The 19,613-nt window shown below is 48.7% G+C and overlaps 1 protein-coding gene across 1 annotated transcript; it reads left to right on the top strand.

Annotated features, from left to right (window-relative positions):
* Window positions 1–8,129: 8,129 nt before the first annotated feature.
* txndc11 (thioredoxin domain containing 11) lies at window positions 8,130–19,406 on the top strand (the record flags this gene model as incomplete). The annotated part of the gene is made up of 10 exons (XM_056236776.1): window positions 8,130–8,227; window positions 8,331–8,460; window positions 9,951–10,041; window positions 10,121–10,233; window positions 10,301–10,498; window positions 11,279–11,732; window positions 13,374–13,516; window positions 18,614–18,726; window positions 18,843–18,923; window positions 19,004–19,406. Coding segments are annotated over 10 exons (1,623 nt in total), but the record flags the coding sequence as incomplete, so codon positions are not given.
* Between the last annotated feature and the right edge of the window lie 207 nt (window positions 19,407–19,613).

Genomic DNA, 19,613 nt, shown 5'->3' on the forward strand with positions numbered 1-19,613 from the left:
GACGCGTGTCCTGTGTGTGATGATGCGTGTCCTGTGTGTGATGACGCGTGTCCTGTGTGTGATGACGCGTGTCCTGTGTGTGATGACGCGTGTCCTGTGTGTGATGATGCGTGTCCTGTGTGTGATGATGCGTGTGTCCTGTGTGTGATGACGCGTGTCCTGTGTGTGATGATGCGTGTCCTGTGTGTGATGACGCGTGTCCTGTGTGTGATGACGCGTGTCCTGTGTGTGATGACGCGTGTCCTGTGTGTGATGATGCGTGTCCTGTGTGTGATGATGCGTGTGTCCTGTGTGTGATGACGCGTGGGTCCTGTGTGTGATGACGCGTGTCCTGTGTGTGATGATGCGTGTCCTGTGTGTGATGATGCGTGTCCTGTGTGTGATGATGCGTGTCCTGTGTGTGATGACGCGTGTCCTGTGTGTGATGACGCGTGTCCTGTGTGTGATGATGCGTGTCCTGTGTGTGATGACGCGTGTCCTGTGTGTGATGACGCGTGTCCTGTGTGTGATGACGCGTGTCCTGTGTGTGATGATGCGTGTCCTGTGTGTGATGATGCGTGTCCTGTGTGTGATGACGCGTGTCCTGTGTGTGATGATGCGTGTCCTGTGTGTGATGATGCGTGTCCTGTGTGTGATGATGCGTGTCCTGTGTGTGATGACGCGTGTCCTGTGTGTGATGACGTGTGTCCTGTGTGTGATGATGCGTGTCCTGTGTGTGATGACGCGTGTCCTGTGTGTGATGACGCGTGTCCTGTGTGTGATGATGCGTGTCCTGTGTGTGATGATGCGTGTCCTGTGTGTGATGACGCGTGTCCTGTGTGTGATGACGTGTGTCCTGTGTGTGATGACGTGTGTCCTGTGTGTGATGACGTGTGTCCTGTGTGTGATGACGTGTGTCCTGTGTGTGATGACGCGTGTCCTGTGTGTGATGACGCGTGTCCTGTGTGTGATGATGCGTGTCCTGTGTGTGATGATGCGTGTGTCCTGTGTGTGATGATGCGTGTCCTGTGTGTGATGACGCGTGTCCTGTGTGTGATGACGTGTGTCCTGTGTGTGATGATGCGTGTCCTGTGTGTGATGATGCGTGTGTCCTGTGTGTGATGATGCGTGTCCTGTGTGTGATGACGCGTGTCCTGTGTGTGATGACGCGTGTCCTGTGTGTGATGACGCGTGTCCTGTGTGTGATGACGCGTGTCCTGTGTGTGATGATGCGTGTCCTGTGTGTGATGACGTGTGTCCTGTGTGTGATGACGCGTGTCCTGTGTGTGATGACGCGTGTCCTGTGTGTGATGATGCGTGTGTCCTGTGTGTGATGATGCGTGTCCTGTGTGTGATGATGCGTGTCCTGTGTGTGATGACGCGTGTCCTGTGTGTGATGATGCGTGTCCTGTGTGTGATGATGCGTGTCCTGTGTGTGATGATGCGTGTCCTGTGTGTGATGACGCGTGTCCTGTGTGTGATGACGCGTGTCCTGTGTGTGATGATGCGTGGGTCCTGTGTGTGATGACGCGTGTCCTGTGTGTGATGACGCGTGTCCTGTGTGTGATGACGCGTGTCCTGTGTGTGATGATGCGTGTGTCCTGTGTGTGATGATGCGTGTCCTGTGTGTGATGACGCGTGTCCTGTGTGTGATGATGCGTGTCCTGTGTGTGATGCGTGTCCTGTGTGTGATGACGCGTGTCCTGTGTGTGATGACGCGTGTCCTGTGTGTGATGACGCGTGTCCTGTGTGTGATGACGCGTGTCCTGTGTGTGATGATGCGTGTCCTGTGTGTGATGATGCGTGTCCTGTGTGTGATGATGCGTGTGTCCTGTGTGTGATGATGCGTGTCCTGTGTGTGATGCGTGTCCTGTGTGTGATGACGCGTGTCCTGTGTGTGATGACGCGTGTCCTGTGTGTGATGACGCGTGTCCTGTGTGTGATGACGCGTGTCCTGTGTGTGATGACGCGTGTCCTGTGTGTGATGATGCGTGTCCTGTGTGTGATGATGCGTGTGTCCTGTGTGTGATGATGCGTGTCCTGTGTGTGATGATGCGTGTCCTGTGTGTGATGACGTGTGTCCTGTGTGTGATGACGTGTGTCCTGTGTGTGATGATGCGTGTCCTGTGTGTGATGATGCGTGTCCTGTGTGTGATGACGCGTGTCCTGTGTGTGATGACGTGTGTCCTGTGTGTGATGACGTGTGTCCTGTGTGTGATGATGCGTGTGTCCTGTGTGTGATGATGCGTGTCCTGTGTGTGATGATGCGTGTCCTGTGTGTGATGACGTGTGTCCTGTGTGTGATGACGTGTGTCCTGTGTGTGATGACGTGTGTCCTGTGTGTGATGATGCGTGTCCTGTGTGTGATGATGCGTGTCCTGTGTGTGATGACGTGTGTCCTGTGTGTGATGACGTGTGTCCTGTGTGTGATGACGCGTGTCCTGTGTGTGATGACGCGTGTCCTGTGTGTGATGATGCGTGTCCTGTGTGTGATGACGTGTGTCCTGTGTGTGATGACGTGTGTCCTGTGTGTGATGACGTGTGTCCTGTGTGTGATGACGCGTGTCCTGTGTGTGATGACGTGTGTCCTGTGTGTGATGACGCGTGTCCTGTGTGTGATGACGTGTGTCCTGTGTGTGATGATGCGTGTCCTGTGTGTGATGACGTGTGTCCTGTGTGTGATGACGTGTGTCCTGTGTGTGATGATGCGTGTCCTGTGTGTGATGACGTGTGTCCTGTGTGTGATGACGCGTGTCCTGTGTGTGATGACGTGTGTCCTGTGTGTGATGATGCGTGTCCTGTGTGTGATGATGCGTGTCCTGTGTGTGATGATGCGTGTCCTGTGTGTGATGACGCGTGTCCTGTGTGTGATGACGCGTGTCCTGTGTGTGATGATGCGTGTCCTGTGTGTGATGACGTGTGTCCTGTGTGTGATGATGCGTGTCCTGTGTGTGATGATGCGTGTCCTGTGTGTGATGACGTGTGTCCTGTGTGTGATGACGTGTGTCCTGTGTGTGATGACGTGTGTCCTGTGTGTGATGACGTGTGTCCTGTGTGTGATGACGTGTGTCCTGTGTGTGATGATGCGTGTCCTGTGTGTGATGACGCGTGTCCTGTGTGTGATGATGCGTGTCCTGTGTGTGATGATGCGTGTCCTGTGTGTGATGATGCGTGTCCTGTGTGTGATGACGCGTGTCCTGTGTGTGATGACGCGTGTCCTGTGTGTGATGATGCGTGTCCTGTGTGTGATGACGTGTGTCCTGTGTGTGATGATGCGTGTCCTGTGTGTGATGATGCGTGTCCTGTGTGTGATGATGCGTGTCCTGTGTGTGATGACGCGTGTCCTGTGTGTGATGACGCGTGTCCTGTGTGTGATGACGTGTGTCCTGTGTGTGATGATGCGTGTGTCCTGTGTGTGATGATGCGTGTCCTGTGTGTGATGATGCGTGTCCTGTGTGTGATGACGTGTGTCCTGTGTGTGATGACGTGTGTCCTGTGTGTGATGACGCGTGTCCTGTGTGTGATGACGTGTGTCCTGTGTGTGATGATGCGTGTCCTGTGTGATGATGCGTGTCCTGTGTGTGATGACGCGTGTCCTGTGTGTGATGACGTGTGTCCTGTGTGTGATGATGCGTGTCCTGTGTGTGATGATGCGTGTCCTGTGTGTGATGATGCGTGTCCTGTGTGTGATGACGTGTGTCCTGTGTGTGATGATGCGTGTCCTGTGCGTGTCCTGTGTGTGATGATGCGTGTCCTGTGTGTGATGATGCGTGTCCTGTGTGTGATGACGCGTGTCCTGTGTGTGATGATGCGTGTGTCCTGTGTGTGATGACGTGTGTCCTGTGTGTGATGACGCGTGTCCTGTGTGTGATGACGCGTGTCCTGTGTGTGATGACGCGTGTCCTGTGTGTGATGACGCGTGTCCTGTGTGTGATGATGCGTGTCCTGTGTGTGATGACGCGTGTCCTGTGTGTGATGACGCGTGTCCTGTGTGTGATGACGCGTGTCCTGTGTGTGATGACGCGTGTCCTGTGTGTGATGATGCGTGTCCTGTGTGTGATGATGCGTGTCCTGTGTGTGATGACGTGTGTCCTGTGTGTGATGATGCGTGTCCTGTGTGTGATGATGCGTGTCCTGTGTGTGATGATGCGTGTCCTGTGTGTGATGATGCGTGTGTCCTGTGTGTGATGACGCGTGTCCTGTGTGTGATGACGCGTGTCCTGTGTGTGATGATGCGTGTCCTGTGTGTGATGACGCGTGTCCTGTGTGTGATGATGCGTGTCCTGTGTGTGATGATGCGTGTGTCCTGTGTGTGATGACGCGTGTGTCCTGTGTGTGATGACGCGTGTCCTGTGTGTGATGATGCGTGTCCTGTGTGTGATGACGCGTGTCCTGTGTGTGATGACGCGTGTCCTGTGTGTGATGACGTGTGTCCTGTGTGTGATGACGTGTGTCCTGTGTGTGATGACGTGTGTCCTGTGTGTGATGATGCGTGTGTCCTGTGTGTGATGATGCGTGTCCTGTGTGTGATGATGCGTGTCCTGTGCGTGTCCTGTGTGTGATGACGCGTGTGTCCTGTGTGTGATGATGCGTGTGTCCTGTGTGTGATGATGCGTGTGTCCTGTGTGTGATGACGTGTGTCCTGTGTGTGATGACGTGTGTCCTGTGTGTGATGATGCGTGTGTCCTGTGTGTGATGATGCGTGTCCTGTGTGTGATGATGCGTGTCCTGTGCGTGTCCTGTGTGTGATGACGCGTGTGTCCTGTGTGTGATGACGTGTGTCCTGTGTGTGATGACGCGTGTCCTGTGTGTGATGACGCGTGTCCTGTGTGTGATGACGCGTGTCCTGTGTGTGATGACGCGTGTCCTGTGTGTGATGATGCGTGTCCTGTGTGTGATGATGCGTGTCCTGTGTGTGATGACGCGTGTCCTGTGTGTGATGACGCGTGTCCTGTGTGTGATGACGCGTGTCCTGTGTGTGATGATGCGTGTCCTGTGTGTGATGATGCGTGTCCTGTGTGTGATGACGTGTGTCCTGTGTGTGATGATGCGTGTCCTGTGTGTGATGATGCGTGTCCTGTGTGTGATGATGCGTGTCCTGTGTGTGATGATGCGTGTCCTGTGTGTGATGATGCGTGTGTCCTGTGTGTGATGACGCGTGTCCTGTGTGTGATGACGCGTGTCCTGTGTGTGATGATGCGTGTCCTGTGTGTGATGATGCGTGTCCTGTGTGTGATGATGCGTGTCCTGTGCGTGTCCTGTGTGTGATGATGCGTGTCCTGTGTGTGATGATGCGTGTCCTGTGTGTGATGATGCGTGTCCTGTGTGTGATGACGCGTGTCCTGTGTGTGATGATGCGTGTCCTGTGTGTGATGACGTGTGTCCTGTGTGTGATGATGCGTGTCCTGTGTGTGATGATGCGTGTCCTGTGTGTGATGATGCGTGTCCTGTGCGTGTCCTGTGTGTGATGATGCGTGTCCTGTGTGTGATGATGCGTGTCCTGTGTGTGATGACGCGTGTCCTGTGTGTGATGATGCGTGTGTCCTGTGTGTGATGATGCGTGTGTCCTGTGTGTGATGACGTGTGTCCTGTGTGTGATGATGCGTGTGTCCTGTGTGTGATGATGCGTGTGTCCTGTGTGTGATGATGCGTGTCCTGTGTGTGATGACGCGTGTGTCCTGTGTGTGATGATGCGTGTCCTGTGTGTGATGATGCGTGTCCTGTGCGTGTCCTGTGTGTGATGATGCGTGTGTCCTGTGTGTGATGATGCGTGTCCTGTGTGTGATGATGCGTGTCCTGTGTGTGATGACGCGTGTCCTGTGTGTGATGATGCGTGTCCTGTGTGTGATGATGCGTGTGTCCTGTGTGTGATGATGCGTGTCCTGTGTGTGATGATGCGTGTCCTGTGCGTGTCCTGTGTGTGATGATGCGTGTCCTGTGTGTGATGATGCGTGTCCTGTGTGTGATGACGCGTGTCCTGTGTGTGATGATGCGTGTGTCCTGTGTGTGATGATGCGTGTGTCCTGTGTGTGATGACGTGTGTCCTGTGTGTGATGACGCGTGTCCTGTGTGTGATGACGCGTGTCCTGTGTGTGATGACGCGTGTCCTGTGTGTGATGATGCGTGTGTCCTGTGTGTGATGATGCGTGTCCTGTGTGTGATGATGCGTGTCCTGTGTGTGATGACGCGTGTCCTGTGTGTGATGATGCGTGTGTCCTGTGTGTGATGATGCGTGTGTCCTGTGTGTGATGACGCGTGTCCTGTGTGTGATGACGCGTGTCCTGTGTGTGATGACGCGTGTCCTGTGTGTGATGACGCGTGTCCTGTGTGTGATGATGCGTGTGTCCTGTGTGTGATGATGCGTGTCCTGTGTGTGATGACGCGTGTCCTGTGTGTGATGATGCGTGTCCTGTGTGTGATGATGCGTGTGTCCTGTGTGTGATGACGCGTGTCCTGTGTGTGATGATGCGTGTCCTGTGTGTGATGATGCGTGTCCTGTGTGTGATGATGCGTGTCCTGTGTGTGATGACGCGTGTCCTGTGTGTGATGACGCGTGTCCTGTGTGTGATGATGCGTGTGTCCTGTGTGTGATGATGCGTGTGTCCTGTGTGTGATGACGCGTGTCCTGTGTGTGATGACGCGTGTCCTGTGTGTGATGATGCGTGTGTCCTGTGTGTGATGATGCGTGTGTCCTGTGTGTGATGATGCGTGTGTCCTGTGTGTGATGACGCGTGTCCTGTGTGTGATGATGCGTGTCCTGTGTGTGATGATGCGTGTCCTGTGTGTGATGACGCGTGTCCTGTGTGTGATGATGCGTGTCCTGTGTGTGATGACGCGTGTCCTGTGTGTGATGACGCGTGTCCTGTGTGTGATGATGCGTGTCCTGTGTGTGATGACGTGTGTCCTGTGTGTGATGACGCGTGTCCTGTGTGTGATGATGCGTGTGTCCTGTGTGTGATGATGCGTGTGTCCTGTGTGTGATGATGCGTGTGTCCTGTGTGTGATGACGCGTGTCCTGTGTGTGATGATGCGTGTCCTGTGTGTGATGATGCGTGTCCTGTGTGTGATGACGCGTGTCCTGTGTGTGATGACGCGTGTCCTGTGTGTGATGACGTGTGTCCTGTGTGTGATGATGCGTGTCCTGTGTGTGATGACGTGTGTCCTGTGTGTGATGATGCGTGTCCTGTGTGTGATGACGTGTGTCCTGTGTGTGATGATGCGTGTGTCCTGTGTGTGATGACGCGTGTCCTGTGTGTGATGATGCGTGTCCTGTGTGTGATGATGCGTGTCCTGTGTGTGATGACGCGTGTCCTGTGTGTGATGACGCGTGTCCTGTGTGTGATGACGTGTGTCCTGTGTGTGATGATGCGTGTCCTGTGTGTGATGACGTGTGTCCTGTGTGTGATGACGCGTGTCCTGTGTGTGATGACGTGTGTCCTGTGTGTGATGATGCGTGTCCTGTGTGTGATGACGCGTGTCCTGTGTGTGATGACGTGTGTCCTGTGTGTGATGACGCGTGTCCTGTGTGTGATGACGTGTGTCCTGTGTGTGATGATGCGTGTCCTGTGTGTGATGACGCGTGTCCTGTGTGTGATGATGCGTGTCCTGTGTGTGATGACGCGTGTCCTGTGTGTGATGACGCGTGTCCTGTGTGTGATGATGCGTGTCCTGTGTGTGATGATGTGTGTCCTGTGTGTGATGATGCGTGTCCTGTGTGTGATGATGCGTGTGTCCTGTGTGTGATGACGCGTGTCCTGTGTGTGATGATGCGTGTCCTGTGTGTGATGACGCGTGTCCTGTGTGTGATGACGCGTGTCCTGTGTGTGATGATGCGTGTCCTGTGTGTGATGACGCGTGTCCTGTGTGTGATGATGCGTGTGTCCTGTGTGTGATGACGCGTGTCCTGTGTGTGATGATGCGTGTCCTGTGTGTGATGACGCGTGTCCTGTGTGTGATGACGCGTGTCCTGTGTGTGATGATGCGTGTCCTGTGTGTGATGACGCGTGTCCTGTGTGTGATGATGCGTGTGTCCTGTGTGTGATGATGCGTGTGTCCTGTGTGTGATGACGCGTGTCCTGTGTGTGATGACGCGTGTCCTGTGTGTGATGATGCGTGTCCTGTGTGTGATGATGCGTGTCCTGTGTGTGCAGGTGCAGTTTGTCGCTGTGAACTGCTGGTGGCATCAGGGCAAATGCAGGAAGCAGAAGAGCTTCTTCCAGTATCCAGTCATTCATCTCTACTACTGGAGGTAAACACACACTTACAGTGACGTGAGCATGTGTTCAGCATCATAAACACACATAATGACCGTGTGTGTGTGTGTGTGTGTGTGTGTGTGTGTGTGTGTGCAGGTTCGGTCCGATCGAGTACAGAGGTCCGGTTCAGTCTGAGTATCTGGAGAGCTTCATTCTGAGGGTTTCTACTCCACTAACATACCTGCCCACCAGCAGAGCCCTGCACACCTTCCTCACACACCAGCAGGTACACACACACACACACACTCCTGCCCACCAGCAGAGCCCTGCACACCTTCCTCACACACCAGCAGGTACACACACACACACACACTCCTGCCCACCAGCAGAGCCCTGCACACCTTCCTCACACACCAGCAGGTACACACACACACACACACACACACACACACACTCCTGCCCACCAGCAGAGCCCTGCACACCTTCCTCACACACCAGCAGGTACACACACACACACACACACACACACACTCCTGCCCACCAGCAGAGCCCTGCACACCTTCCTCACACACCAGCAGGTACACACACACACACACACACACACACACACACACACACACACACACACACTCCTGCCCACCAGCAGAGCCCTGCACACCTTCCTCACACACCAGCAGGTACACACACACACACACACACACACACACTCCTGCCCACCAGCAGAGCCCTGCACACCTTCCTCACACACCAGCAGGTACACACACACTCCTGCCCACCAGCAGAGCCCTGCACACCTTCCTCACACAGCAGCAGGTACACACACACACACACACACACACACACACACACACACACACTCCTGCCCACCAGCAGAGCCCTGCACACCTTCCTCACACAGCAGCAGGTACACACACACACACACACACACACACACTCCTGCCCACCAGCAGAGCCCTGCACACCTTCCTCACACAGCAGCAGGTACACACACACACACACACACACACACACTCCTGCCCACCAGCAGAGCCCTGCACACCTTCCTCACACACACACACACACACACACACACACACACACACACACACACACACACACACACACACACACACACACACACTCCTGCCCACCAGCAGAGCCCTGCACACCTTCCTCACACAGCAGCAGGTACACACACACACACACACACACACACACACACACACACACACACACACACACACACTCCTGCCCACCAGCAGAGCCCTGCACACCTTCCTCACACAGCAGCAGGTACACACACACACACACACACACACACACACAGACACACACACAGACACACACACACTCCTGCCCACCAGCAGAGCCCTGCACACCTTCCTCACACAGCAGCAGGTACACACACACACACACACACACACACACACACACAGACACACACACAGACACACACACACACTCCTGCCCACCAGCAGAGCCCTGCACACCTTCCTCACACACACACACACACACACACACACACACACACACACACACACACACACTCCTGCCCACCAGCAGAGCCCTGCACACCTTCCTCACACAGCAGCAGGTACACACACACACACACACACACACACACACACACACACACACACACACACACACACTCCTGCCCACCAGCAGAGCCCTGCACACCTTCCTCACACACACAATATAAATTATAAATTACTAATAATAAGCTAAACTCTTTAATACTTTCTTATTGTGTGTGTGTGGTGTGTGATGTGTGTTTGTGTGTGTGTGCTCCAGCAGGGTGTGGTGGGTTATTTCCAGTTTAACTCGTCTCCTCAGCCGGCCGGTTACATCAGCTTCTTGTTCTCAGCTCTGCACGCGCTCAGACGAGGTACTGTCGCCATCACACACACACACACATCACACACACACACACACATGCTCTGACACGCTGCCTTCACATTGGCCAGATCATCAGGGGGCGGTGCGCTTCGCTGTGGTGACCAATCAGGCGGTGGCAGAGGGCGTGTCACTCAGAGAGGATGAAAGTGTGTATTTACACCGGCGTTTGAACAGCTCGCTGGTGAGTTCATGATCACACACACTCGTTCTGATGACACACTCAGTGAAATACATGTTTCTGAACGCAGGTGTTCCCGCGAGCGCAGAGGAACTTCACCGCTCAGGCCGTCTGTGATTGGGTGTTTGAGAACAGAGAGAGCGTCGTCCACTGGATTCAGCCAACGGGAGCCAAGAGTTACTCGCTGGAGGCGGAGCTACAGAAAGGCCCCGCCCTCCTCACCTTCCTCCCACACAATCCCCTCTCAGCCAATCAGCTGCTCCACCAGGTACACTCCGCAAACACTAACGCCATGACAAACGTTTTTCAGGTTTGATTGGTTTATCGGTTTTATAATTTAACAATGTTTTTATAAAATATGTGTATTTTCTTAAAGATCAGGAAATTATGGATACAAAAATTGCGCCTCCACTCACTCCCTCGGCTCAGAGATCCACTGGTTGACGATCACACGTTGATCTGATTGGTTACAAGGTCGTTTGTGACGTCAGAAACACCAGCGATTTCAAACCGTGTTTTTGAGACTGTCTTTGGTTCACTGCAGTTTTAAGGAGGAAATACTCAGCAATGCTGTCGACTTATGAACTTACACATGGTGTGTCTTAAAGCGTATTAAACACCACAGAGACACATAAACAACATTAAAAACTGGATTCTCACCACAGGGGTACTTTCACTGAAGACGGCTTTACTATCGGCTCTTAGTGAACTTCATGCTTTGACGGTTCACAACTCCTGTATGGTATTTGCTTTCCATCCGCCTTTCCAGCGGCTTCATTGCTTGTGTCCTGTCCGGGAACTTCACTGCGATAGAGACGATAGTCCCAAATCTCCACCGGTGGACAGATTTATCCCGGAACTACTGATCTAGATGCTTCTGAATAATTATATGCGTCAGATGAAGCCAAAACCTAAAGAAAACTAAAACATGAACTCAACTCGAACTTTATCTGCTTTATCAGTGTTTATGTGATTGTTCTAGCAGATGTGTGTCAGTGAAGTGTTAGTGTGTGTGGATCTCGTGACCGGTGTGTTCTGTGTGTGTCAGGTGACTGATGTGGCGTGGCGTTATCACTCCTGCGGCTCCGAGGGCGGTGTGTCTTCTGTCCCGCGCTGCTGTCGGTCCCTGCTGGCGCCCGCCGCTGAAGCGAGTGTGTGTGAGCTGTGTGTCTCTCACTGCTGGGCTCTGGGTGTGTGTGTGGAGCACGTCCAGCTCTCCAGCGCCCCCTGCAGGAGCGTCCAGGGCTCGTACAGTCCGTACAGTCAGATCAGTGTGTGTTGCAGGAGCGTCCCGAGGCCCGTCACCGGCTCCGTCACTGGCTCCGTCACCGGCCTTCAGTGCCGAACCAACAAGACGCTGCGCTTCTACGTGCTGGACGCCGCACTGCACTGGACACTGGCACAGAGACTCGGAGCGACCAATCACAGCGGCCGGCCCTTCATCACCATCATCAACCTCAGAGACGAGACGCACTACGTGCTCAAGCACAACGACTCACTGGGTACACACACACGACACACTCAAACTCACACACATTTACTCTCACACACTCTCACACACACACACTCACACATGTCACACATCACCAGTTAAAATTTAGACAGACTGTGCATAGAGATTCAAACTCTTGGAAACAAAAACACCCTGTGTGAGTTCCTGTTTAATGTTGATCACATTATACGAATATCCACTCCATTGCAAATGTGACATTGATTTTATACAACAGTTCATCTTCTCATCTTCTTCATTTATATAGCGCTTTTAACAATGTAGACTGTTTCAAAGCAGCTTTACAGTGATAACAGGAGATTACAGTAACAGAGATTGTTTAGGCTTTACAGCAGCTCTAGAATAAAGTTATTGTCCAGCTAAAGTTAGTTTTGATTGATTCTCTTCCGTTGCAAAGATCATTAGTTATTAACTTAGGCGCCGCTAACACGACACCGCTCTAACAGAAAACTCTTCAGTTCTCTCTACGCAAACTTTATAAACGCGAGCCTGTGAGAACGCTGATGGCGCACATGCGTTATTAAGAGTTCATTCTATAGGGATGCGCGTGTGAATATATGTGCGCCGGCGTGGAGTCCTTCCCTAAAAAACCAACACTCAACAAACTACCGTAAAACTTCAAATAATAGCCGAGTCCCAAATAGACGCCTGTCTCTTTTACACGCCTGGTGTGGCTGCAGGTTTGGGTAAATAAAGGCCGGTCTCAAATAGAGGCCGGGTCTGTTTTTTAGTTTCGGGTTGTATTTAATCTTCTAAAACCCGTCAGATCGTCCGCTTTTTGGCGGCCGCCAAAGCAAATGTGTGTCCCGCCAAAGCCTTTTTTGATCGGCGAGTGATGTAGAATTGACTGCTGCGCTTGACAGGGCGCATAATGAAGAGAGAGAGAGAGCACCCCAGCCGCGCACGCGCACTCTCCCGTCTTCAAACAACACGAGCGCTGTCTTACTCTCTCTCCCTCGCGCATATTAATCAAAATCAATTGACGCGATAGTAAAAGGTCGGAAGACCGCAGTTTCACGTGGAGCATTTGGAGATTTCTAGAGATTAGAGACAGGCCTATACACTCAATGAACAACATCTCAACACGAAATTATAAAGGCCTGTCTCATATAGACGCCTGTCTCAAATACAAGCCGGTGCAATTCGACGATTTGGGAAAATAAAAGCCCGGGCTACTATTTGAAGTTTTACGGTACTTGTCTGGCCTTAAAATTTATAATACAGAATTTTATCGCTTAGGCGATTTAAAATCAATTTAAGGGGGCAGATATTGTCCCTTACTGAAAAAGGTGTGATGGCAGAGTACCCATCACACACAACTTACTGCACCTTACTTTTTTTTTAAAAACACCATTTTATTATGTTTATTAATAAGTTTTCCTTGTGAGGACCAGCAAAAAATCTCAAGTTTTACTATATCCTTGTGGGGACACACACACACACACACACACACACACACACACACACACACACACACACACACACACACACACACACACACACACACACACACACACACACACACACACACACACAAGCACACACACACAAACACACACACACACACACACACACACACGTCACACTGCACCAGTTATAATTGCTGTTCTCTGTGTGTGTGTGTGTGGAGCAGAAGATTTCATCCAGAACTTCAGCGTCTCCTTCAGTCCTTTACATAGACATCTGGTGGGACACAAACAACATCAGCACACTCAGTCCCTCATACAGGAAGTGACATCAGACAGCTTCCTGGACACCGTCATGGACTCCCAGAGGGTGAGATCAGCTCTTCTTTTAAATGCTTTAACTTAAAGAGAGTACAGGGGATATATAGCACACAACCAGCCTAATACAGCGAAGTAAATTAATTATTTAGAATAACGGTCTGTCCACACCAAGAACGATGACTATATTAGTGTTCACACCAAGAACGATGACTATATTAGCGTTCACACCAAGAACGATGACTATATTAGCGTTCACACCAAGAACGATGACTATATTAGCGTTCACACCAAGAACGATGACTATATTAGCGTCCACACCAAGAACGGTGACTATATTAGCGTTCACACCAAGAACGATGACTATATTAGCGTTCACACCAAGAACGATAACTATATTAGCGTTCACACCAAGAACGATAACTATATTAGCGTTCACACCAAGAACGATAACTATATTAGCGTTCACACCAAGAACGATAACTATATTAGCGTACACACCAAGAACGATGACTATATTAGCGTACACACCAAGAACGATAACTATATTAGCGTACACACCAAGAACGATGACCATATTAGCGTTCACACCAAGAACGATAACTATATTAGCGTTCACACCAAGAACGATGACTATATTAGCGTTCACACCAAGAACGATGACCATATTAGCGTTTACACCAAGAACGATGACTATATTAGCGTTCACACCAAGAACGATGACCATATTAGCGTTCACACTATATTAGCGTTCACACCAAGAACGATAACTATATTAGCGTTCACACCAAGAACGATGACTATATTAGCGTTCACACCAAGAACGATGACCATATTAGCGTTTACACCAAGAACGATGACTATATTAGCGTTCACACCAAGAACGATGGCTATATTAGCGTTCACACCAAGAACGATGGCTATATTAGCGTTCACACCAAGAACGATGACTATATTAGCGTTCACACCAAGAACGATGACCATATTAGCGTTCACACCAAGAACGATGACTATATTAGCGTTCACACCAAGAACGATGACCATATTAGCGTTTACACCAAGAACGATGACCATATTAGCGTTTACACCAAGAACGATGACTATATTAGCGTTCACACCAAGAACGATGACCATATTAGCGTTTACACCAAGAACGATGACTATATTAGCGTTCACACCAAGAACGATGACTATATTAGCGTTCACACCAAGAACGATGACTATATTAGCGTTCACACTATATTAGCGTTCACACCAAGAACGATGACTATATTAGCGTTCACACCAAGAACGGTGACTATATTAGCATTCACACCAAGAACGATAACTATATTAGCGTACACACCAAGAACGATGGCTATATTAGCGTTCACTCCAAGAACGGTGACTATATTAGCGTTCACACCAAGAACGGTGACTATATTAGCGTTCACACCAAGAACGGTGACTATATTAGCGTTCACACCAAGAACGATAACTATATTAGCGTACACACCAAGAACGATGACTATATTAGCGTTCACACCAAGAACGGTGACTATATTAGCGTTCACACCAAGAACGATAACTATATTAGCGTTCACACCAAGAACGATGGCTATATTAGCGTTCACTCCAAGAACGATAACTATATTAGCGTTCACACCAAGAACGATAACTATATTAGCGTTCACACCAAGAACGATAACTATATTAGCGTACACACCAAGAACGATGACTATATTAGCGTTCACACCAAGAACGATAACTATATTAGCGTTCACACCAAGAACGATAACTATATTAGCGTTCACACCAAGAACGATAACTATATTAGCGTTCACACCAAGAACGATAACTATATTAGCGTTCACACCAAGAACGATAACTATATTAGCGTTCACACCAAGAACGATAACTATATTAGCGTTCACACCAAGAACGATAACTATATTAGCGTTCACACCAAGAACGATAACTATATTAGCGTTCACACCAAGAACGATAACTATATTAGCGTACACACCAAGAACGATGACTATATTAGCGTACACACCAAGAACGATAACTATATTAGCGTACACACCAAGAACGATGACCATATTAGCGTTCACACCAAGAACGATAACTATATTAGCGTTCACACCAAGAACGATGACTATATTAGCGTTCACACCAAGAACGATGACCATATTAGCGTTTACACCAAGAACGATGACTATATTAGCGTTCACACCAAGAACGATGACCATATTAGCGTTCACACTATATTAGCGTTCACACCAAGAACGATAACTATATTAGCGTTCACACCAAGAACGATGACTATATTAGCGTTCACACCAAGAACGATGACCATATTAGCGTTTACACCAAGAACGATGACTATATTAGCGTTCACACCAAGAACGATGGCTATATTAGCGTTCACACCAAGAACGATGGCTATATTAGCGTTCACACCAAGAACGATGACTATATTAGCGTTCACACCAAGAACGATGACCATATTAGCGTTCACACCAAGAACGATGACTATATTAGCGTTCACACCAAGAACGATGACCATATTAGCGTTTACACCAAGAACGATGACTATATTAGCGTTCACACCAAGAACGATGACTATATTAGCGTTCACACCAAGAACGATGACTATATTAGCGTTCACACCAAGAACGATGACTATATTAGCGTTCACACCAAGAACGATGACTATATTAGCGTTCACACTATATTAGCGTTCACACCAAGAACGATGACTATATTAGCGTTCACACCAAGAACGGTGACTATATTAGCGTTCACACCAAGAACGGTGACTATATTAGCATTCACAACAAGAACGATAACTATATTAGCGTACACACCAAGAACGATGGCTATATTAGCGTTCACTCCAAGAACGGTGACTATATTAGCGTTCACACCAAGAACGGTGACTATATTAGCGTTCACACCAAGAACGGTGACTATATTAGCGTTCACACCAAGAACGATAACTATATTAGCGTACACACCAAGAACGATGACTATATTAGCGTTCACACCAAGAACGGTGACTATATTAGCGTTCACACCAAGAACGATAACTATATTAGCGTTCACACCAAGAACGATGGCTATATTAGCGTTCACTCCAAGAACGATAACTATATTAGCGTTCACACCAAGAACGATGACTATATTAGCGTTCACACCAAGAACGGTGACTATATTAGCGTTCACACCAAGAACGATAACTATATTAGCGTTCACACCAAGAACGATGGCTATATTAGCGTTCACTCCAAGAACGATAACTATATTAGCGTTCACACCAAGAACGGTGACTATATTAGCGTTCACACCAAGAACGATAACTATATTAGCGTACACACCAAGAACGATAACTATATTAGCGTTCACACCAAGAACGGTGACTATATTAGCGTTCACACCAAGAACGGTGACTATATTAGCGTTCACACCAAGAACGGTGACTATATTAGCGTTCACACCAAGAACGATAACTATATTAGCGTACACACCAAGAACGATGGCTATATTAGCGTTCACTCCAAGAACGGTGACTATATTAGCGTTCACACCAAGAACGGTGACTATATTAGCGTTCACACCAAGAACGATAACTATATTAGCGTTCACACCAAGAACGATAACTATATTAGCGTACACACCAAGAACGGTGACTATATTAGCGTTCACACCAAGAACGATAACTATATTAGCGTTCACACCAAGAACGATAACTATATTAGCGTACACACCAAGAACGGTGACTATATTAGCGTTCACACCAAGAACGATAACTATATTAGCGTTCACACCAAGAACGATGACTATATTAGCGTTCACACCAAGAACGATGACTATATTAGCGTACACACCAAGAACGATGACTATATTAGCGTTCACACCAAGAACGATAACTATATTAGCGTCCACACCAAGAACGATGACTATATTAGCGTTCACACCAAGAACGATGACTATATTAGCGTTCACACCAAGAACGATAACTATATTAGCGTTCACACCAAGAACGATAACTATATTAGCGTTCACACCAAGAACGATGACTATATTAGCGTTCACACCAAGAACGATAACTATATTAGCGTTCACACCAAGAACGATGACTATATTAGCGTTCACACCAAGAACGATGACTATATTAGCGTTCACACCAAGAACGATGACTATATTAGCGTACACACCAAGAACGGTGACTATATTAGCGTTCACACCAAGAACGGTGACTATATTAGCGTTCACACCAAGAACGATGACTATATTAGCGTACACACCAAGAACGGTGACTATATTAGCGTTCACACCAAGAACGATGACTATATTAGCGTTCACACCAAGAACGATAACTATATTAGCGTTCACACCAAGAACGATGACTATATTAGCGTTCACACCAAGAACGATAACTATATTAGCGTTCACACCAAGAACGATGACTATATTAGCGTTCACACCAAGAACGATGACTATATTAGCGTTCACACCAAGAACGATGACTATATTAGCGTACACACCAAGAACGGTGACTATATTAGCGTTCACACCAAGAACGATGACTATATTAGCGTTCACACCAAGAACGATGACTATATTAGCGTACACACCAAGAACGGTGACTATATTAGCGTTCACACCAAGAACGATAACTATATTAGCGTTCACACCAAGAACGATGACTATATTAGCGTTCACACCAAGAACGATAACTATATTAGCGTTCACACCAAGAACGGTGACTATATTAGCGTTCACACCAAGAACGATAACTATATTAGCGTTCACACCAAGAACGATGACTATATTAGCGTTCACACCAAGAACGATGACTATATTAGCGTACACACCAAGAACGATGACTATATTAGCGTTCACACCAAGAACGATGACTATATTAGCGTACACACCAAGAACGATGACTATATTAGCGTTTACACCAAGAACGATGACTATATTAGCGTTCACACCAAGAACGATGACTATATTAGCGTTCACACCAAGAACGATGGCTATATTAGCGTTCACACCAAGAACGATAACTATATTAGCGTACACACCAAGAACGATGACTATATTAGTGTTAAGAACGATGACTTTTTTAGCAACTGTGGTCTTCTCTCTGTGATCTTCTCATCAGGACGTGCTGCTGTTGTATTATTCGACCTGGTGTGGCTTCTGCTCGCTTCTCAATCACGTGTTTCTTCAACTGGCCCGTCTGTTCCAGGGAAACGGCGCCCTCACGGTGGCCAGGTGTGGAACTGCACCTGCAAACACTTTACATTAGCTCACATGACCGTATATTCAGCACTTGCAGTTGCTCCGCAGTCATAATCATGTGCGTTTATTACTGTTCTTGTTGTTTTCAGAGTGAATGTTGGCCGTAATGATCTGCCCTGGGAGTTTATGGTGGATCATCTGCCCTCCGTGCTGCTCTTCCCCCGACACAGGTTCAGAAACCCCATCATATAGTGTAAAACTCTTTTCCTTACGGGGTAAATATTCTCACACACGTTACTGTCTCCCGCAGGAAGCAGATGAGTGTCAAGTTTCCAGAAAACACACCCATGACGGTTCCCAACCTGCTGCGGTTCGTTCTGCAGCACACTAGCCACGCCCCCTGGGAGGAGTCAGACAGAGGGGCGGAGTCAGCGTCCCGGCTGGGGGCGGAGCTTCATAGACTGCAGCGGGAAGTGTTAGGAGGACAGGAAGGGAAGTGCGAGGCTTCCTGATGAGTGACAGACTGAGATCATGGCAGAATCTCACAAAACTGCTCAAGAACACGTCCAGCTCATATTTCATGTTCTGGTGATTAATAATGAGTGTCGTTACAGACGTGAGCGATCAGTGAAGATGTTCCTCTGATTCTCAACAGCACATTTTGACTTTATGAGGGTTTAAAGAGAAACACTGTTAAAAAAAAAAGAAGAAGTATTTCTGTTTGTTTTTGCTGAAATTGTCTATTTTTTCATAATCACTGAAGTATGGATTCTGGTGCAGTATTCAGGGATTTCTTGATTTTTCTCAGATTTGAAGGGTTAAATTAAAGTTTATGGTTGCAAATGTGATCATCACTGACTCTGAGTTTTTTTTAATCATTTGGTTTCTCTTTACATTTGTGTAAATTGTACTAGAGTATC

Source organism: Rhinichthys klamathensis, unplaced genomic scaffold (assembly GCF_029890125.1).
Source record: "Rhinichthys klamathensis goyatoka isolate OS25496 unplaced genomic scaffold, OSU_Roscu_1.1 h1tg000463l_1, whole genome shotgun sequence".
NCBI lineage: Eukaryota > Metazoa > Chordata > Actinopteri > Cypriniformes > Leuciscidae > Rhinichthys > Rhinichthys klamathensis.